This window comes from Callithrix jacchus, chromosome 5 (genome assembly GCF_049354715.1).
Source record: "Callithrix jacchus isolate 240 chromosome 5, calJac240_pri, whole genome shotgun sequence".
Classification (NCBI taxonomy): Eukaryota; Metazoa; Chordata; class Mammalia; order Primates; family Cebidae; genus Callithrix; species Callithrix jacchus.
Genome location: NC_133506.1, coordinates 103989661 through 104009884, shown reverse-complemented (window position 1 = coordinate 104009884; position 20224 = coordinate 103989661). Strand labels below are relative to the sequence as shown.

At 55.5% G+C, this 20224-nt stretch overlaps 2 protein-coding genes across 26 annotated transcripts in view; one reads left to right on the top strand and one right to left on the bottom strand.

The window, feature by feature from the left end:
* ANKRD13B (ankyrin repeat domain 13B) overlaps nt 1-12276 on the top strand; it is a 23544-nt gene extending 11268 nt beyond the window's left edge. For 3 of the 9 annotated variants that reach the window (XM_078373922.1, XM_035303269.3, XM_035303271.3), the window contains 14 exons: nt 5619-5754; nt 5863-5987; nt 6072-6117; nt 6725-6868; nt 6960-7149; nt 7229-7295; nt 8229-8310; nt 9118-9182; nt 9411-9541; nt 9650-9807; nt 9936-10088; nt 10194-10357; nt 10430-10506; nt 10904-12276. In XM_078373922.1, the coding sequence (XP_078230048.1) occupies nt 6093-6117; nt 6725-6868; nt 6960-7149; nt 7229-7295; nt 8229-8310; nt 9118-9182; nt 9411-9541; nt 9650-9807; nt 9936-10088; nt 10194-10357; nt 10430-10506; nt 10904-11132 (1485 nt within the window). In that variant the 5' untranslated portion in view covers nt 5619-5754; nt 5863-5987; nt 6072-6092 and the 3' untranslated portion in view covers nt 11133-12276. Of the gene's footprint in view, nt 1-5618; nt 5755-5862; nt 5988-6071; nt 6118-6724; nt 6869-6959; nt 7150-7228; nt 7296-8228; nt 8311-9117; nt 9183-9410; nt 9542-9616; nt 9808-9935; nt 10089-10193; nt 10358-10429; nt 10507-10903 lie in introns of all 9 variants that reach the window. The other 6 variants (XM_035303267.3, XM_078373921.1, XM_035303268.3 and 3 more) reach the window with 3 other exon arrangements.
* Nucleotides 12277-20224, bottom strand: CORO6 (coronin 6). 17 transcript variants are annotated; one of them, XR_013535805.1, is made up of 12 exons: nt 19999-20224; nt 18558-18816; nt 17038-17160; nt 16478-16607; nt 16208-16389; nt 15469-15588; nt 14940-15059; nt 14374-14478; nt 14141-14286; nt 13732-13789; nt 13398-13654; nt 12277-13309 (listed from the first exon to the last, which is right to left on the bottom strand). XR_013535805.1 is itself a non-coding variant. In XM_035303272.3 (12 exons), the coding sequence occupies exons 2-12, from the start codon at nt 18753-18755 to the stop codon at nt 13184-13186; spliced, it is 1539 nt and encodes a 512-aa protein (XP_035159163.1). In that variant the 5' UTR covers nt 18756-18816; nt 19999-20224; the 3' UTR covers nt 12277-13183. The 17 variants fall into 17 exon arrangements, 15 of the variants coding, with proteins under 15 accessions (XP_035159163.1, XP_035159164.1, XP_035159165.1 ...); XM_035303272.3 differs by having other exon boundaries at nt 13398-13628; XM_035303273.3 differs by having other exon boundaries at nt 12277-13306; nt 13398-13628.

Here is a 20224-nt window from a genome sequence, read left to right as displayed (position 1 = left end):
AGCGATTCTCCTGCCTCAGCCTCCCGAGTAGCTGGGATTGCAGGCATGCGCCACCACACCCAGCTAATTTTTTGTATTTTTAGTAGAGATGGGGTTGCTCCATGTTGGCCAGGCTAGTCCTAAACTCCTGACCTCAGGTGATCTGCCTGCCTTAGCCTCCCAAAGTGCTGGGATTACAGGTGTGAGCCACCACACCCGGCTGGCCATTATTTCTATAAATTTGTCTTATTTCTCCTAATTCTTTATTCTATCCTTTGGGATTCCAATATATATATGTTAGAATGCTCAATAGTGTCTTACAGATTATGAGGCTCCAACTTTTTTTTTTTTCTTAAGAGACAGGGTCTTGCTCTATTGCCCAGGCTGGATTGCAGTGGTGTGATCATAGCTCACTGCAGCCTTGAACTCCTGGGCTAAAGGGATCTTCCTGACTCAGCCTCCCAAGTAGCTGGGACTACAACTGCTTGCCTCCATGCCCAGCTAATTTAAAAGTTTTTTTTTGTTGTTGGTAGAGACAGGATCTCACTATGTTGCCCAGTCTGGTCTTAAACTCCTGAGATCAAGCCAGCCTCCCACCTTGGCCTCCAAAGGTGCTGGGACTATTGAAGCCCAAGCAACTTTATTTTTCAGTACTATTTTTCAACTCTGTGCTTCGGTTTGGAAAGTACTATTGCTGTGTCTTCAAGTTCACTGATTTTGAAATTGTACAGTGTCTAATCTGCCGTTATTCCCATTCAGTGAATTTTTCATTTTGATACTATACTTACTATCTTTAGATGGTCCACTGGGTTCTTTTTGAATACCTCCCATTCCTTTCCTCATGAACATCTTTCTCATGTTTTTCTTTAAACTCTTGAGTATATTGAGCTATCATCTTTATCACTTCTGAGTCTTGTTTCTATGAAATTATTTTTCTCTTGATTATCGGTTATGTTTTCCTACTTGGCATATCTAGTAATTTTTAACTGAATGTTGGACGTTGTAAATATGCTGTTAAGCCTCTGGATTTGTTATTTTCCTTTAAAGAGGGCTGGGCTTTGTTCTGGCAGAACTAGATAAATTACTTGCAAATCAGTTTGATCTTTTTGAGGCTTTTTTTTTTTTTTTTTGAGACAGAGTCTTGCTCTGTCACCCAGGTTTGAGTGCGGTGGTGCAATCTCAGCTCATTGCAGCCTCAATCTCCTGGGCTTAAGGGATCCTCCTGCCTTAGCTACTGAGTAGCTGAGGCTACAGGCATCTACTACCATACCTGGCTAATTTTTTATAGAGATGGGGTGTCACTATGTTGCCCAGGCTGATCTTGAACTCCTAGGCTCAAGTGATCTGCCTGCCTCAGCCTCCCAAAGTGTTAGGATTAGAGGTGTGAGACAACATGCCTGTCTTTTGAGGCTAATTTTTCTTTCTCTTTCTTTCTTTTTTTTTTTTTGAAGCGGAGTCTCACTCTGTCGCCCAGGCTGGAGTGCAGTGGTGCGATCTAGGCTCACTGCAACCTCCACCTCCCAGTCTCAAGCGATTCTTGTGCGTCAGTGTCCTGAATAGCTGGGATTACAAGCCTGTGCCACCACACTTGGCTAATTTTTTGTATTTTTACTAGAGATGGGGTTTTGTCATGTTGGCCAGGCTGGTCTTGAACTCCTGACCTCAGGTAATCTACCCACTTAGGCCTCCCAAAGTGTTGGGATTACAGGCAGGAGCCACTGTTCCTGGCCTGAGGCTATTTTTTTTCTTTGAAATGGAGTTGCCCAAGCTGTAATGCAATGGCTCAATCTCACTGTAACCTCTGTCTCCTGGGTTCAAACGATGCTTTTGCTTCAGCCTGCCAAGTAGCTGGGATTACAGGAGCATGCCACCATGTCCAGCTAATTTCTTTTCTTTTTTTTTTTGAGATGGAGTTTGGCTCTTGTTACCTAGGCTGGAGTGCAATGGCGCGATCTCGGCTCACCACAACCTCCGCCTCCTGGGTTCAGGCAATTCTCCTGCCTCAGCCTCCCGAGTAGCTGGGATTACAGGCACGCGCCACCATGCCCAGCTAATTTTTTGCATTTTTAGTAGAGACGGGGTTTCACCATGGTGACCAGATGGTCTCGATTTCTTGACTTCGTGATCCACCCGCCTCGGCCTCCCAAAGTGCTGGGATTACAGGCTTGAGCCACCGCCCCCGGCCAATTTTTCTGGTATTTTTAGTACAGATGGGGTTTCACCATATTGGTCACTCTGGTCTCTCTCTCTCTCTCTTTTTTTTTTTTTTTTGAGATGGAGTCTTGCTCTTCACCAGGTTGGAGTTCAGTGGCATGATTCTGAATGGAGTTCTGAGATTACAGGTGTGAGCTATTGCGCACAGCCTGATCACGCTGGTCTCAAACTCCTGACCTCGTGATCTGCCCACCTCAGCTTCCCAAGCTCTGGGATTACTGATATGAGCCACTGCACCAGGCCCTGAGGCTAATTTTTAATTGTTAGGGTGAGTCTAGGTGAGCCTTTCCTCTAGGGATAGTTTAGCCCTACTACTAAGGCATAATCCTTCTGTGGTCTGATTAAATATTTTGGGTGATCAAAAAGATTCTCAACTCTAGCAGGCTGGAGCTTATCTCCCTGCCATTGTTGAGCTCTGAGAACTGACCATTTTATTGCTCCTTTCGGTGTAGTCTCACTGAATTTCACTATGCACATGTGAAGTTTAGTATTCAGCAAGACTCAAGAGACCCCATGCAGATTTCTGGAGTTTTTTTCATAGTTTACTCCTTTCCAGAACTCTGCTCTGCTGCAACTTTTAGTACCCGGGCCTCCCTGAACTCCTGTCTCCGTGTTCTCAACTCATGAAGAGCACCATGCTCTGCTTGGGCTTCCCCTCCTTGAATTATAGTTTGGAATGTTCCTCCAGGCAGAAATCCAGAGATGTTACTGAGCTTGCCTTGTTCATTTTCCTTCTTCAGGGATTACAGTTCTGGACTTCTGAAAACAGTAATTTCTCTTTACATATATTCTCTGTTTAGAGAATATATATATATATATTTGAGACAGGGTCTCACTCTGTTGCCCAGCCTGGAGTACAGTGGTGTGATACCTCATTGCAGCCTCAACCTCCGAGGCTTAAGCGATCCTTTCACTTCAGCCTCCCGAGTAGCTGGGACTATAGGCACAGGCCATCATGCCCAACTAATTCTTTTTTTTTTTATTTTTAATTTTTATTTTCTTTCTTACCAAAAACTCCTGAGGACATACCAAGTAACCCCAGCTAATTTTTTTGTATTTTTTGTAGAGATGGGGTTTTGCCATGTTGTGCAGGCTGATCTCAAACTCCTGGGCTCAAGCAATCCACCAATCTTTGCTTCCCAAGGTGCTGGGATTACAGGGGTGAGCTACTGTGTCCAGCCTTCATATATTTTGAAGCAATAATTTTCTCATTGTTTATGGTGGGAGAGTATTTATTATGGTTGCATTAGAAGCCTTTTTACTGGCATTTTAATCAAGTTTTGAGGAGGAGAGGAGGGTGTTACATGCATGTGGTCAGTTCGCTGTTCTTAACTAGAAGTCCTAGACTCCTGAAGTATATTTAAATACTTATGTTTAAGGCTGGATGCGGTGGCTCACAGCTGTAATCTCAACGCTCTGGGAGGCCAAGGCAGGTGGATCACTTGAGGTCAGGAGTTCGAGACTAGCCTGGACAACATATCAAAACCCTATCTCTATTAAAAATACAAAAACTTAGCTGGGCATGGTGGCACCCACCTGTGATTCCAGTTACTTGGGAGGCTGAGGCATGAGAATTGTTTGAACCCAGGAGGCAGAAGTTGCAGTGAGCTGAGATTGTACCACTGCACTCCAGCCTGGGTGACACAGTGAGACTCTGTCTCAAAAGACAAAAAAACGAACGAACAAACAAAGCATGTTATGTTTAATAAGCATGATTTCTAAGGCAGGTGCAGGGGCTTGTAATCCCAACTACTTGGGAGGATGAAACAGGAGGATTGCTGGAGCCTAGGAGTTTGAGATCAGCCTGGGCAACATGATGAGACCCTGTCTCAAGAAAAGGGTCAAGGCTGAGTGCGGTGGCTCACGCCTGTAATCCCAGCACTTTGGGAGGCCGAGGCAGGTAGATCACGAGGTCAAGAGATCACGACCATCCTGGTCAACAAGATGAAACCCGTCTCTACTAAAAATACAAAAATTAGCTGGGCATGGTGGTGCGTGCCTGTAATCCCAGCAACTCAGGAGGCTGAGGCAGGAGAATTGCTTGAACCCAGGAGGCAGAGGTTGCGGTGAGCCGAGATCGTGCCATTGCACTCCAGGCTGGGTAACAACAGCGAAACTCCGTCTCAAAAAAAAGAAAAAAGAAAAGGGTCAAGGTCGGGCACAGTGGCTCACGCCTGTAATCCCAGCACTTTGGGAAGCCAAGGTCAAGAGATCGCGACCATCCAGGCCAACATGGTGAAACCCTGTCTCTACTAAAAAATACAAAAAATTAGCTGGGTGTGGTGGCACACACCTGTAGTTCCAGCCATTTGGGAGGCTGAGGCAGGAGAAAATCCTTGAACCTGGGAGGCAGAGGTTGCAGTGAGCCAAAATCACGCCACTGCATGCCAGCCTGGCACCTGGTGACAGAGTGAGACTCTGTCTCAAAAAAAAAAAAAGAAAAAGAAAAGGGTCAAGAAAAAAAAAAGCTTTTGGCTAGGTGCTGTGGCTCACACACCCAGCACTTTGGGAGGCCGAGCTGGGTGGATCACCTGAGGTCAGGAGTTTGAGAACAGCCTGGCCAACATGGTAAAACCCTGTCTCTACTAAAAATACAAATTAGCTGGGTGGCAGGTGCCTGTAGTTTCAGCTCCTCGGGAGGCTGAGGCAGGACAATTGCTTGAACCTGGGAGGCAGAGAGGTTGCAGTGAGCCAAGATCACGCCATTGCACTTCAGCCTAGCCAACAGGGAGAATCTGTCTCAAAACAAAACAAGACAAAAAGCTTTTATCACTTTTATCACACAATAAATATCTCATGCAATGTAATCACGCTATTCACAAAATAATAAGATTTGTACAAATTTTATTTTACTTATTTATTTATTATTTGATTTGTACACATTTTAATCCATAGTGTCCCACAAGCACAGAACATGGTTGTGAAATTGTATTAATACCTTGAATGCGTTCTTTCATTCCTGTTTGTGTATTGTTGTAACTGTTTGTTAAACCTCACTCAGTGATAATGTCAGTGATGTAAGTTGGTAGCCCTTCCTGAAGGTGGTCTGGGACCCCTAGGGTAGTTCTGGTACCAGGTGACCTCCTTGGCCAACAGCCCCTCTGCTGCCCCCCTTCAGTCCCAGGCTTACTCTTGGCAGGCAGGCCGTTGGGCCTTGGAGGAGAGGACCCAGCCAGGGGCCCTTGGTGGACAGGATGGGAGGAAGGCCCTCCCTTTTCCAGAGTTACTTTCTCTCCTGTCTTCTGAGCCACTTTCCATCCACCTGACCCCAGCTCATCGTGTCTGTCTTTCCGTTGCCCTGTGAGGTTGGTGAGGCAGAGCAGCCCCAGCAGGGGGTGGAGGTTGCTTCCTGCTCAGGGCTGTTGGGATTGGGAGGGCCGCCTCGGACGTGACTGGGGCTATACCTTCCACTCCTCTTCCTCCAGGTGGACATTGAGCAGCTGGATCCCCGTGGTCGGACTCCCCTGCACCTGGCCACCACGCTGGGGCACCTTGAGTGTGCCCGTGTGCTCCTGGCTCACGGCGCAGACGTGGGCAGAGAGAATCGCAGTGGCTGGACAGGTGGGCAGCCCTGCTCATCCTGGCCCCACAGCCAGGGCTCCCCCTAGCATCAAAAACCTATGATTGGCTGACAGGTCCTGCCTTGTGACCTTTCCTCCCCTCTCCTAGTGCTCCAGGAGGCTGTGAGTACCCGGGACCTGGAGCTGGTGCAGCTAGTGCTGCGGTACCGGGACTACCAGCGGGTGGTGAAGCGGCTGGCAGGCATCCCTGTGCTCCTGGAGAAGCTGCGCAAGGTGAGGCCCAGCCTCTCAGCCTCTGCAGGATCCCTTGAAGCCATCTCCAACGCAGACTTAGCCTCTCTCCCCTTTGTCCTCCAGGCCCAGGACTTCTACGTGGAGATGAAATGGGAATTCACTAGCTGGGGTAAGCAGGCTGTGCCGGGGTGCTTCTGGGCTTTCTCCCACTTTGGGTCCTGCACTTGCTCCCTGCCCAGAATGTGTTCGTATAGCTCTTCTGGTGGCTCCCTCCATCCCTTAGCTCAGTTCAGGGCCACCGCCTCAGCAAGGCCTTTCCAGATTGCCCCAGACACGGTCTTGATTCCATGGTTATTCCCTTCACCCTGTCATGATTTGCTTACTGTATTCATGACCTGCCACTCCCGGCTAGAAGGTAAACTGAGAGGGCAGTAGTCCTGTCTTTTTCACTGTTGTATTCCCAGTGGCTGGAACAGTGCCTAACAGTAGGTGTTTCATAAATATTTGTTGAAAGAATGGATGAATGAGTGAGTAACAAATAGTGGACACTAGGGACTTAGTGGTGATAGAAACACACCTGTCCCAACCTCAGGTTGCTCTTCTGTGTGAGTATGGTTTACAATGGCCAGGGAGGGGGTTTTGGAGGAGAGGCTGCTCTCTCTTCAGTTCCCTCCCCTGTTCCTGGCCACACGGATCCCAAACCCCATGCCCTGAGCTGGTCCAGGCTGGATGGGCCAGACCAGTCAAAGCCACCTCCAACCTCCACTTCCACCCAGTACCCCTGGTGTCCAAGATCTGCCCTAGTGACACCTACAAAGTGTGGAAGAGCGGACAGAACCTGAGGGTAGACACTACGCTTCTGGGCTTTGACCACATGACCTGGCAGCGAGGGAACCGCAGCTTCATCTTCAGGGGCCAAGGTCAGGCAGGAAGGAGGTGGGGCAGGGTGAGGACAATGGGAGACAGCCCCACGCCACCCCTGATCCCCCTGTGCTGTTCCGTGGCTGGTAGACACAAGCGCTGTGGTCATGGAGATTGACCACGACCGCCGGGTGGTGTACACAGAGACGCTGGCACTGGCCGGGCAGGACCGGGAGCTGCTGCTGGCTGCCGCCCAGCCCACCGAGGAGCAGGTGCTGAGCCGGCTCACTGCACCCGTCGTCACCACGCAGCTTGACACCAAGAATATCTCCTTTGAGAGGTGGGTGGGCATGGCCTTGGTCAGCCTGGAGCCAGCCTGGTGGTACGCCTACCTCACCTGAACCACTCTGCTTCCCCAGGAACAAGACTGGCATCCTGGGCTGGCGCAGTGAGAAGACGGAAATGGTGAATGGGTATGAAGCAAAGGTGAGGCTGCAGCTCACAGCTGCCAGCCCAGCCGCACTCTTCCCTACAGCAAGCTGTGCAGGAGATTCTGACCTCCCTTATCCAGCCCTGGAGGTGCAGAAACAATGCAGCATAGTTGAGCACTTATATTTGGGTTTAAAGCACTGCTCTGGTATTTTATATGGATGTATACACTGTTGCGCAAACACATTTAACCCTCACAACAACCCTTTCTGTAGATGCTGTTCTATTAGTATTCCCATTTTACACATGATTATTGAGTCCTTTCCTTGGCATCCCATTTAATCTTCACAGCAACTCCAGGAAGTAGGCATGATCAGTCCATTTTATAATGAGGAAATAGAGACTTGGAGTGGTTCTGTGACCTGTACAAGGTCACACAGCAGTTAAGTGGCAGAGCTGGGGTGCATATCCTGGCTGGCCTGACCCTAGAGCCAAGGCTTGATCCCTAAAAAGACACTGCCTGTCACTCTGAGACCCCTATGTTGCCCAGCATATGAAAGCAGGAACTGATAGATGTCCTGGGTTCTGTGTGTGGCATCTCCACTAAAAGCCTCCCCTACTTCTGTACACTGGGAAGGCCTCTGTGCTACGCCCACCAACACATGGACCATGCTGTTATAACTCCATTTTAGTGTCTCCTTATAGAGATCTTAAGCCTCTTACCTTCTTACGAGGGCAGGGATCATGTCTGGCTTGTTCACTGTATCCCTGATGCCTACCTCAATGCCTGGCACATAAAGGCTCTTCAAAAAAGTGTTTATTGAGTGACTAAGTGAATGAATGAATGACCTGGTTTACTTATTTACCCAAAGGTCTGGAGCAGAGCCTCTCCAGGACACTTTGCTTACAGGAAGTATTTCCAGTGCCCTTGGGGGTAAGACACAGTGGGGACTAGAACTTCCTATAAGCCCTGTCTTCATCTGTCCCCAGGTATATGGAGCATCCAACGTGGAGCTCATCACCCGGACACGGACAGAGCATCTTTCAGAACAGCACAAGGGCAAGGTCAAAGGTAATGTGGCAGAGGTGGATGGGAGAGGTGTTGCAGGATTGCAGGAACCAGCTCCCACTTCAGCCCTTCTATCAGTATTCCCACTGGCATCCTAGCAAGAGCCCAGTTGCTTTATTTAGGCAAATAGACTTCAATTCAGATGCCAAGCCCTCATGATTGGTAGTGGCTACCTAGAGTACTAAGAAGATTTTAAGGACTCATCTGGATTCAGTGGAGAGGCATGCTACAAGTGATTACTAATGTCAATATTGGGTTTGGGAAGGGAGAGAAATGTCACGTATGCCATTTATTGGCCATTCTAGTTCTAGTTGCACATATCCTAGGTAGAAAGTTGGGGGACCTTGCCACAGATTCTGTATGTCCACTGATGCCACATCTGATTCTCTGGGTACCAGTTACCATATCTGAGGTGAAAGGCATAATTTCTACCTCACAGGGGAACAGAATGAAGCCATGAATATGAGAGTGCTTGAAACATAACACACATGTGCACGCGCACACCCCAAAATGCTCACGGAGGGCGGGCGTAGTGTCCAGGGTCACCAAGCTGGAGAGCAGCACTTTTGAAAGTTGCCCCTGAGCCCTAGGCCTACTTTACTGTTTAACCTGTGTGCACAGAGGTCCTGGCCCCTGGCCCTTGGAGCCCTCAGTTTCCTTCAGGTGAAGGTGCCTGGGTATGTGGTTGGGTGAGCAGGCCCCACTCCAGGAACCGGCCTCCTCCCTAGGTCTTGGATGCTGTCACCTCTGATGAGGTGCCCAGGTGTGTGTGGAGCTGCAGTGTCCTCTGAGATGCCACATTTCTTGTAGGCTGTAAGACGCCTTTGCAGTCCTTCCTGGGAATTGCTGAGCAGCACGGGGGCCCCCAAAATGGGGTGAGTGTGTGCAGGGGTACCCCTAAGTGGAGGGGTGTGGATGTGACTGAGGAGGAGGCTTGGGAGGTGTCCTTAGCATGGCCTTTGTGGACCTCCTTTCCACAATGCCCAAGGTCATGTCAGTGCCACACTGGCAGAGGGGACAGCTTGGGGGCCCTGTGGCACCAAATGAGCTGGCCTGGCATCAGGAACTGAGGGGAGCTCCTGGGCCCCTCCCATGTGGTACAGACCCTGATCACTCAGACTCTGAGCCAAGCCAACCCCACTGCCATCACTGCAGAAGAATACTTCAACCCCAACTTTGAGCTGGGCAACCGTGATATGGGCCGCCCCATGGAACTGACCACCAAGACACAGAAGTGAGGCCCCTACCGTGCTGGGAGGGTTGGGGGCTGGGGCTCCAGCAAATGCTGGGAGGCCATGGCTTCCTGCAGTGTCCCTCACCCCTTGGGATCTGGTGGGGGCAGGTTCAAGGCCAAGCTGTGGCTGTGTGAGGAGCATCCCCTGTCCCTGTGTGAGCAGGTGGCCCCCATCATTGACCTCATGGCCGTCAGCAATGCGCTTTTTGCCAAGCTTCGGGACTTCATCACCCTGCGCCTGCCTCCTGGCTTCCCGGTCAAAATTGGTGAGACCTCATGGCCATTTCCCCTGAGCCTGTGGTGTGCCGTCCGGGGTTTAGATGAGGTTGGGGCGGGGCTGAGGCTGAGGTGTGAGGGGCTGGGTGGTGGCGCCTGATGGTTTTCTCATCCTCAGAAATCCCGATCTTCCACATCCTTAACGCCCGCATCACCTTTGGGAACCTCAATGGCTGTGATGAGCCGGTGCCATCGGTGCGAGGCAGCCCCAGCAGCGAGACGCCTTCCCCAGGCAGCGACTCCTCCAGCGTCAGCAGCTCCAGCTCCACGAGTGAGGCCCCCTCCCCCTGAGGACGCCTGCCCGCGGCTCTCCAGGCTGTGGGCTGCGGGAGGGGGCGCCCCCTCAGCCGTGCCTGACCTATCCCTGTGCCCCCAGCCTCCTGCCGCGGCTGCGACATCTCCCCAGCGTTGTTCGAGGCCCCGCGTGGCTATAGCGTGATGGGCGGCCAGCGGGAGGCGGCAACCCGCGACGATGACGACGACCTGCTGCAGTTTGCCATCCAGCAGAGCCTGCTTGAGGCGGGCAGTGAGTATGACCAGGTGCGTCTCCGCGGGTGCGCGGGGCCACGGGACTGCGGCGCCGCCCCGGCTAACGCCCACACCTCCCCTCAGGTCACCATCTGGGAGGCGCTAACCAACAGCAAGCCAGGCACCCACCCCATGTCCTACGAGAGTCGCCGACAGGACAGGTCAGTGCCCGCTGGGCTGGAGAGAATCCTCCGGAGAGGATCTTGTCTCCCCTAACCCAGGACACAGCCTGGAGAACCCGCGAGGCCCTTGGGAGGGACCTTCCTGGTATCAGGATAGTTTCCGCCACCACCCTTTCCTGGCTCCGAGGCGGCAAGCAGGGGGTAGGGATCGAGGTCTCACCGCGGCATTCAGACTCTTTCCCCAGTCACTGACGGAGAGAGCTTGGTAGGGGCTGGGCTCTGCTACGACCAGGTGGGGGCCAGAGCGACGCGGGACTGACCGCCTCCACTAGAGGGTGCTGGCCTTGCGCTGCCCTGGAGCCTCCACGCCATGTCCCGGCTCCGGCCGGTGGGTGGGTGCGTCCGGGAGCCCGCGACATTCCTTCCCCGCCCCCAGGAGCGCCCCGCCCACGCCACAGCGCCAGCCTGTTCCCCCGGCGTCAGTGCCCAGCCCTCGGCCCAGCCCGGGACCGGGTTCCGGCCGCCACGTGTTCCGGAGCTACGACGAGCAGCTGCGGCTGGCTATGGAACTGTCGGCGCAGGAGCAGGAGGAGCGGCGGCGGCGCGCACGCCAGGAGGAGGAGGAGCTGGAGCGCATCCTGAGACTCTCACTGACCGAGCAGTAGCGCCCCCTGCTGGGCCCCTCGCCTGTGCCACGCCCAGAGACTAGAGCCTGCGCGCCTGCCGAGCAGCGGCTGGAGACTGGAGCCACCACCTTGGGGGTGCAGCAGCGCACCAGGCACGGTTCGGAGAGGGATTCGGCATGGGAGCGGAGTACCTTTCCAGCCAGGGCCCTGGAGGCAGCTGGCACGGTCTGGTCCCCTGCTTTGCTGTATCCTGATCCCCAGCCCGGTCCCCTAGGCTCAGATCTGTACAAGGGCGGAGCCAGGCGGTCCTGAGGGGGAGATTAATCCTTAGAGGAGCGCTGTCCCCATCCCTTGCTCCTTCTGGCTGGCCCGCATTTCTGTTCACTAACCCCACTCCAGGACACTGCCCCTGAAGCCTTTGCATCTCTGCTCTTCACCCCTGGGGGGCAGCTGAGCTCCCCGCGTGCTGTGTCGCTGCTTTGTCCCAGACACAAACCAGCACGTCAAGGGCCCAGCCCCTCCCCCACCCCGGCATTTCAGCGTCAAGTGCACTTAGCGGGGTGCCCGGCTCCCCCAGCCCCCACACCTGTCCTGGGTCTCAGGGTGGTCCCAACTTCTTCTTGGGCAGCCAGAAGTTGGAGTCCCATCCCCCCAAGGCACATTTTTTTTTCTTTTTTGTGATCAGGGAGTGTGTGCAACGTAGCCCCCTGGCCTGGGCAAGCCCTGACTCCCTCATGGTGCCTCGGAGAGTGGGGAGCATATTGGGCTGGGGTAAGCACTAGACCGACTAGACTGGATACAAAGGGCTCGCCCAGGGCCCTGGCGCCACCCCACCCCTTCCCACCAGCTGCTGCTAGCCTCTGTGGTTGTACATCCCACTTGCCCCCACACGGGGAATGACTCTAAAACCTTTCATCCAATGGTGCTAACCCCCGGCTCTCCCCTGCCCCACCTCACCTACCCAGAGAAGCACAGACCCCGCCAGGGGCAGGGGCCCACCGCACACCCTTGTCCCGGGCCTGTCTGGGACTGGCCTTCCCGGCTCAGCCAGTGAGGCTCAGAAGGGACATAAAAAGGGATGGAAGAAAAGAACAAAGAGAAACTGTTCCTCCCACACTCCCTTCCCTGATGCCAGGGGCACCAGACTGATTCTGAGGCACAATAAAAGAGGCTTCAAACTGGAGGCTTTTCCTACCTGACTTTACTGGGGGACCACCTATGGTGCAGGTTGGGGTCCTTCTGAACCTCAGAGTGGGGAGAGCTCTAGGGTAAGAGGCTGCCTGGTGGCTCCTGAGCCCAGGAGCCTGGGGGTGGCATTTGTAGAGGCTGGGGGGGTCCTCATTCCCCTCACCCCCACTCATGCAGGAGGCAGAGACCGAAGCTTGGTAAAGTGTTTCATTCAGTACGTCTTGTTTTTCTGAGAGTCAAGGCAACGGCAGAGGGGTGGGGGCAGTGTGTGTGTGTGAGATGAACCTAGTTCATCATGCCAGTTCTCTCGAGATTTCTCCGCGGGGGCTGCCTAGAGGAAGCCGCCCTCGCCCCTTGTCGGTGGAAAGGAGAGAGCTCTCTACCATAGACCTCTGTGGGTGTAGCCACTGGGTCCGGCTCTGCAGCAAAGGGGTTGTGTATGTGTCTGCAGAACTGGGGTGACGCCCATCTGGTTTACCGCTCAGGGTGATGGAATTCAGTGAGCTGATTAGGAGACGCGCTGTCATTTTCCCCAGCCTGGGGGACCCAATGAATCGCCACCCATTCAGGTTCCCCAATATCCCCAAGCATCACCCTAATACTAAGCACTGTCCCTTCCCTGGGCGGAGAACAAAGGGGGTGGCACCACCTCGTCGTGCAGCACCATTGCTGAGCAACCCCCGGTGACCCCAGGCCTCCCTAGGCCAGCTCCAGCCGAGTCCCAGACGAGGTGGGTCTCCCCTACGCTCCCAGAGTCCCGTGAGGGGCGGAGTTTCCTTCCCAGTCACGCCCCCGGCCCCAGCCCAGAAAGGTGGGGTCGGGAATCCCGGACCACAAGCCGGGGCGGGGCCGAGCTTGTGCGCCCCGCCCTGCCCTGCTCTGCCTGCCTGGCGCGCGCGGAGCTAGTCAGTGCCGTCCACCAGCTCGCACAGCATGTTCTCCAGAGCCGTGATGCGCTGCTCCTGGGCCTGCACTTGCTCGCGGAGGGCCTTGATCTCCTCCAGCAGCGTCTCCAGGGTGTGCTGCTGCTGGGGCGGAGGATAGAGAGGCCGTGTAGGATAGGGGCGGTAGTGGGGAGATGTAAATTGGGCCAGAATGCAGCTGGGCCGATCTTACCGACAAGGGGGCGTCGCTAGCCGACTGGCTGCGGCGGGGGCCGGAGGGCAGGCGCACGTCCAAGATGTTGCGTTTAGTGACCCGGAGCTCGCGATGCTTAGGGGGCACGTAGCCGTCCCTCAGCGAAATGAGCACAGGTTCGGCGTCCTGGCCGGCTAGCCATTCGTCCGCTTCTAGGGCTGGCTCCGGGCCTGGTGTATCCGGGTACAGATCGTCCTGGAACAGGTCTGACTGCAGGGATGGGTTGACAGGCGGACCTGCGTGAAAGAGGTGCGGGGCCTGCTCCGCTCCCTTCCGCCTCGTAGCCCTGCCCAACCCTTCTCTGGCCCCTCACCTTGCGGGGCACAGTCATGATGATAGGCTCACACTTTCTTTCGTGCAGCTTGTAGAACCTATAAGGGAGCAGGGTTCAGCACCCCTGTAGACTTCCACGTCCTTAACTTCTCCTGTCTCAGACCAAGGGGTTTCGAGGCTAACATTTGCAGAGCGCCTACCATGCATATTTCACATTACACACATTATTGGTTCTGCCGTAAAACACCGCTGATGGTGTGTTCACCATCATCTTATGGATGAGAATGTCAGGCGAGTGAGCGGTGGGTCTGGCACTGAAACAGAACTGTCCTATCCCTCTGCCCCCCTTTTCCAAAGCATTGCATTATTGGGGAAGCCCCATGGCTAGGACCCGACATGAGTGGGGGACAGAGGCAGGCAGGTGCTTGGAAGGGGCCAAGGCTGCTGACCGGGCGATCTCACACTTGCTGACATCCAGTCCCCTCTTGGGCATGAAACCCATGCCCCGCTGCGGCTCTTTGCTGCTGAACGTGTTCAGGTAGTGGACAAAAGGCGGCTCTTCGGTAATCTCAAAGTACCGAATGCTGCTGTCGCCCTGCAAAACCAGTCAGTTCAGAGGCGAGCCAGACCAAGCCCTCCACATCTCCATCCAGCCCCGTCCTCCCTGCCCTGCCGTGAGCACCTTGCCACAAAGGTAGACGATGCTGGAGTCAGGATCGTAAAAGGGCAGTAGGACCCCGTTGCTCGTGTCCATCTCCTGCAGTGCCACTGGCTCCTCGAAATTGTTCTGCCCGAGCACAGGAGGCGTGACCAGCCCTGCCCCCCTCTCCCGTGCTACTTCGGGACCCCCAGAAGCTCCTTTATGCTTCCTGCCCAACTCAAATCATATGCCCCAAACCTCTAGCGACCAGAGTTGCAGGCCCCTCCCCTGGGCACATCGCTCCTCCTCCCCTGCGCAATCACTCCTCCTCCCCTGCACATATACCCGCTGCGCGCCGCATGCAGTCACAGCAAACCACCCCCAGGGACTCGGCATCACCAGGTGGGGGCGCCAGCGCAGGATCCTTCACACGACGCAGCAAAACTGGGCAGAGGGGTGGGTGTGAGGATGGCAGGCGCTGCAGAGGTGGCAGCAGCCTTCAGTCCTGTCCAGGTGGGCATGCCCTGCAGGTGGGCGGGGGGGTTCCTGGCCCCTCTCCCGTGATGCCAGTCCCCGGGGCACACACCCCAACCCTCCAGCTGCATTACCGGGTCCCACAGGCCCAGCTCTCGCTGGCTCATGCGGGTGAAGCCCGTGGTGAAGATATGGCCCTGGCGTGTGAAGATGGCCCGCATGGGCCTCATCCCCTCGTGGGCCGCAAACCTCTCCTGGGGGGAGGGGGAGACAGGGAGGGGCATCACCCAGCTGCCTGCCCTGAGGAGCATGGAGGGATGAGCAACCAGCTTGCTGACTTGGGTGTGGGGGGTGGGGGAGCGGAGGCGGGGAAGAGACAAAAGGGGCCTAAGCTCTCAGCTTCCTGCAGGGCCACGGCTGGCCCCTGACCTGGAGGGCATCCGGGCCTGGAGAGAGCAGGAGGCACGCGGCTCTCAGCAGATCCCGAACCCTTAAGCGCGCTCAAAGGCCGATCCCTAGAGCAGGGGATGTCGGAGTCGCAGCGAGGCTTTTCCCGAACGGGAGCTCCCTGCTCCGCTCGTGCCTCTTGGGCGCCAGCCACAGCCCGGGAGGGCGCCTCCCGGCGGACCCAGCGAAGGAGCGAGCGGGCGCGGCCTGGCCTACCGGGTCCCAGAGCGCGAGTTGCCGCTCACTCATCCTGCTGAAGCCAGTGCTGAGCAGCTTCCCGTCTGCGGTGAAGACAGCCCGCAGCGGGCGGGCGCCCTCGTGAGGCCGGGCTCGCTCCTGCTCACGGGGTTAGTGGGTTAGAGCGCTGCACACCTGCCCCGACCGCGCTCGGCGCGCGTGCTCCACGCAGACATGCACGCGCCCCACGCACCCGCACCCCAGATTAGATTGAGGCCGGCGAGGCCAGGGCCGTCGCCCTCCCAGGGCACCCGGCTGGAATAAGCAACGCGCAAGGGTTGCCCCCATCCCCCGCCCAGCGGGTCCACAAGGAGAAGGGGCCAGCCCTAGAGGCAGTGTCAGACCCTAGACCCCGAAAGATGCGTCTGGGTGCTGGCTGACAGGAGAGGGGTCCCGGAGCTCAGGTTTCATGCAGGTTCTGGTGGGAGGATGGAGTTTCCAGCTTCTCCCCTCCTCAATCCCAAAGGGAGGAACCCTTCTCTGAGCTTCTGAGATGCAAGGGAGGGGAGGGAACAGGAGCCGGGCAGAGAATTGCAGGCTGTGGGCTTACTTAGGGCAGAGACCTGTGGTTGCAGAGACGGGGGAAGGGGGCTAGTTTCTGGAGCAGGGATGTGACAGGTGAAAGCTGGGACCAGGGGCTCTGATGATGGTGGGTACAGGGTGCTGACAGCTGGCCACTAGTCAGGGGTGCTGGGGAGTGGCCAGTCCAGGCACTCACCGCCACCACTTGGCCTTTTCGGGGGTCAATGATGCGCAAGGTCTTGTCCTTGCAGGTGGTGGCTAGCAGGCTACCGTTGCTGTTCCAGCACACACTGTGGATGACGTCTGGGTGCATATCATCCAGGCTCAGCAGCACCTCCCCAGTGCCCACATTCCACATGATGATCACATTGTCACCACCTGCCCAGAGTGGCCAGGCATGGTCACCTGGATCTGGCCTTTGCCACCACCCACCCATCTTTGGGGGAACCCTCCCTAGCTCCCAGACCTGCACTGAGCAGGACATTCCTGGCAGTAGGGTGCCAGGAGAGGATGCCCACACGCTTGGAGTGGCCCTCAAGTGTGATGATAGGTTCCGTAATGTTGCGCATGGGGGTATAGTCTGGAATCTGCCACACCTGGGTAGGAAGAAAAGGCATACGGTGGGTGGAATGAGGAGCCAGCCCTTCTCTACCTTCCTTTAATCCTGCTGGCTCTCTTAAGTGGTAAGGGTCAAATACAGGGCAAGATGTGGTGGTGCATGCCTAGGCCAGAAGCAGCTGGGAGCCAGGAGGGGGCGCTGCCAGCTCTCCAGAGACCTCCCATTCACTCCAGCAGGGAGACTTCAGAGCATGGCTCTGCACTCTTCAAGTTGGCCGTGGCTATAATTAGTCCTAAGCAGTGCATCCTGGGAGGGGGTGGGCATATAGCTAAAAATAGTCTGGGAGCTGGGCAGGGCAGGGCCCTGGGATCCAGCACCTCCCTTATTACCATCCTTAGCACCTTCCCCAGCACAGGTGAGGCAGCCTTCCCTGCTCAACTGCCCAGCAGTAGCCACCTGGCTCCTACCATGACGGTGGTGTCATCTGAGGCACTGGCGATGACGTTGTCATTGTGTGGACACCAGTCAATATCCAGCACAGGAGCAGTGTGCCCAGTGACCAGTGGGAAGTTCTTATCCACTCGCCCTGTCTGAGGGGTTGGAGAGGAAGATGTGGGACTACTCTCTTGTGAGCTTTTTTGGGGGTGGGTAGCAGATCTGTTTACATCTGAATTCCCTATTACCTATTTTCTCTTTGCAGACCCCTCTCCACCCTTCTAACCCCATCCAGTCCACTTCCTGCACTTTACTGAAAGCAGACAGAGTTGAAATCATGTAATATTAGGGACTCTGACACAGAGGTAAGATGACTTCACCAGGGACACATAACAAGATACTGGTAGAGCTGAGATTTGAACTTTCCAGCCCAGGGCTCTTCCAAAGACATCTATTGGAGGAGGCTGTTCTTGAGCCTGTTCTCCTATTAAAATGTCTGTGGGAATCTCCTGGTGGAAGAGGTCTAGGTGAGTGTAGTGTAGTGCTGGACAGCCCTTTCCTGGCCTCCCTTGGCAGATCTCTTCCAAGCAGCAAGCAGTCCAGGTGCCTACCATCCCTAAATGGGAGCTGGGGCCCACCTATTTTTCGGTCTTCATAGGCAGCTTGTGGGGGCTCTGAGACCTCTGCAGGGACAGGCACTGGTCCAGACCAGGCAGTGGGGAAAGGGTGGCTGTGTGGCACTGAAAGAGCAGACATATTGGGGGAGGAGGCAGCTCCAGCTGAAATTTGAGCCCTGGGGCCTGTGTCCCTGGATGGTGTCTGCATTGTCTGAGGTGAGTCACTGGCTTTGTCAGGCCTCTTCCTGACCCTGACACCTGTGGAGCCTCCCCTAACAAGGTGTAGGGCCCAGAATCCAGGTCAAGGTCATACCTTGGGGGTGGGAGGATGTGGATGGTCAAGGGGCTTAAGGTTATGAAGCTAACCTGGTAGTCACTGCCTGGTCCCCAACCTGAGGGTAGGGAGGGTCTGGCCTTGTGCATCATTCCTTTCCCTTCCCTTTCTTTTGACTTCACTGCAAGAGTCCTTGGAGGTAACCAGGGACTCTTTGGATAGAGCCTGACCCTGTCCTCAATTTGCTGCTTGGGATGTGACTTAATCAAATGGTCATCCTGGGCTAGGGAGGAGGATCTCCACACCCAAAACATAATGGGATGTGGGATGAGGAGAGGCAGAGATGGAATCTGGCCAGGCTTGGCTGTGCTGTGTCCCAACCATCTCTATCACTCAGCTCCCTTCCTGGTCCCTATTGTGAATGGGATGGTACATGGAGAGGTGGACGGGCTAGGGGGTGGGAGTAGGCCACCATGATGCTAGGGTGGGATGGGGTGGCCTCCCTTCTGGTCCTTGAGGGCTTGAGGAACAGGGAGGAGCCAATCCGCATAGACGCTTCTCCTAACTGTGGAATGGAACTAGGTAAGAACACAGGATGCTTGGAGTCCCCAGGGGCCCCAGCCAGTGTCCTCCCACTTGCTTCCTTTCCCTGGTCCCTCACCTTGGCCAGAGGCAGGACGATGAAGGCACCCCCGCCTCCAGCCTCCACAATAATGGCCAGGAATTTAGGATTGACAGCACAGAAGGAGCTGTCCCATGTGACCTTGGACACACGGATGTCCTCATAGGCCTGGTCGGCCTTTGCTGCCTGCCCAAACACATGGCGGAACTTGCTTTGCCGAACCACACGTCTGCTCATAGCTGCGGGCAGAGGTAGGATCTTAGTGCCCAGAAATGCCTTTGGTCCTTAGTCCTGTGAGCTGTGGGAGGGAGGAGGAGTGGAGAGGTGGCCGGTGAGAAGGGTTATCTGGCCAGGACTCAGTTATAAATCCATATAGAATCTGGTCCTAGAAGCAGGGAGCTTTCTTCAAGGTGGTAAAAGTATGGGAAAGTTAATTTGCTGTATAAAATGCTGTTTAATGTAAGGGGCTAGGATTTGGGGTCAGGCTTCTCCATAGAGACCCAGGCTGAGGAGATTGTGGAGCCTAAGGCACTGATAACTTCCTGGATGCTGGAATGTTTTTGGGAGGAGCCTCAATGCCACACTGCCTTCAAGCACCCCCACTGCCGGCCTTGATGAGCATCTCTTCATAGAAGTAGCTGTAGCTCTCAGAGGCACCTGTCCAGAAGCAGAGGCCTTGACCATTGGATCTTGGCTTAAAGCCAGATATAAGGCGACGGCGGCCACCACAGGATCCCGAACTCGCATCTCTGGCATAGTTCAGGCAGATGGGGTTTTGCCTTTTTCTACAATTTGTCAAGGGGAAAGTTCCTCCTGTCAGCCAACCCGAGTCCTTTCTGCAACTGTTTTCATCAATTTCTTCCCATGCCTTGGGGAGACAGGTGGCAGCACAGAGTGGGGTGGATCTCTCATCTCCCACTCCTCCCTACACAGGCTTCTCTAGGAGGCCTTGATCTTGGTCTTCCGGCTTTTGCCTACCATATGTTTGTCGGGTTTCTCCTCTGGGTCCTCTGCCCTGGCTGGGCCTTCTTACTAGTGAACTCTTCTAGGGGTGGGGTCCTCAACCCCACCCTCCACCCCTGCCCCACCACAGCCAGGCCAGATTTGCAGGGGTGGGGAGGGTGAGGTGCCTTTTCTCCAGCTAGGGCCTCCCTAGAGGCCACACTGAGCACTCTCAAAGCCCCAGCCAGTGGCTCCTGCCCCACCCCAGCCCAGCATCCGTTTGCCCTTCAAGGCGGTTCTGCGGCCCCAAGCTTGAGGCCCGGCCTCCCCGCACCCTTCTCCAGCCTCCTGCCCCCGGACTGCGTTCTTTCGAGACGAGGTGTCTGAGCCCTCCGGGCACGCTGGCCGATGTCCGGCCAAATATAGACACCAAGTCCTTCCTGCCCGAAACCGAATTTGGCGGCGCAGACCTCTGCCCCTAAGGGACCCCGTCCGCTCCGCCAGCTGTGGTGGCGGCCGAGTGTGGGGGGCTGGGTACCTGGTCCTGAGCGGGCTGCGGGGTGCTCACGCTGCGACTCCTCTGTGAAGGGGACCCGAGTGCGCTGGGGGCCGAGGAAGGCGTCAGAACGAAGGAGCCGCCTCTCTGGGTGTCCGCAGCGTCTGAGACCCGGGCGTCCGGTTCCGCGCTCCGGCCACTGCCTGCGGCTTTCCAGGGCCCGGCGCTGCCGCAGCCCCAGCTGCCGCTGCCATCAACCTGAGGGGGC

What these genes read in the sequence shown, in the direction of transcription:
- CORO6 (XM_035303272.3), bottom strand. Translation starts at nt 18,755, where the DNA reads ATGAGCAGACGTGTGGTTCGGCAAAGCAAGTTCCGCCATGTGTTTGGG. An exon ending in CAGATGACACCACCGTCATG is followed by an intron (nt 16,608 to 17,037) that starts GTAGGAGCCAGG and finishes CTTCCTACCCAG; the next exon opens with GTGTGGCAGATTCCAGACTA. An exon ending in GAAAAGGCCAAGTGGTGGCG is followed by an intron (nt 15,589 to 16,207) that starts GTGAGTGCCTGG and finishes CCCCGTGAGCAG; the next exon opens with GAGCGAGCCCGGCCTCACGA.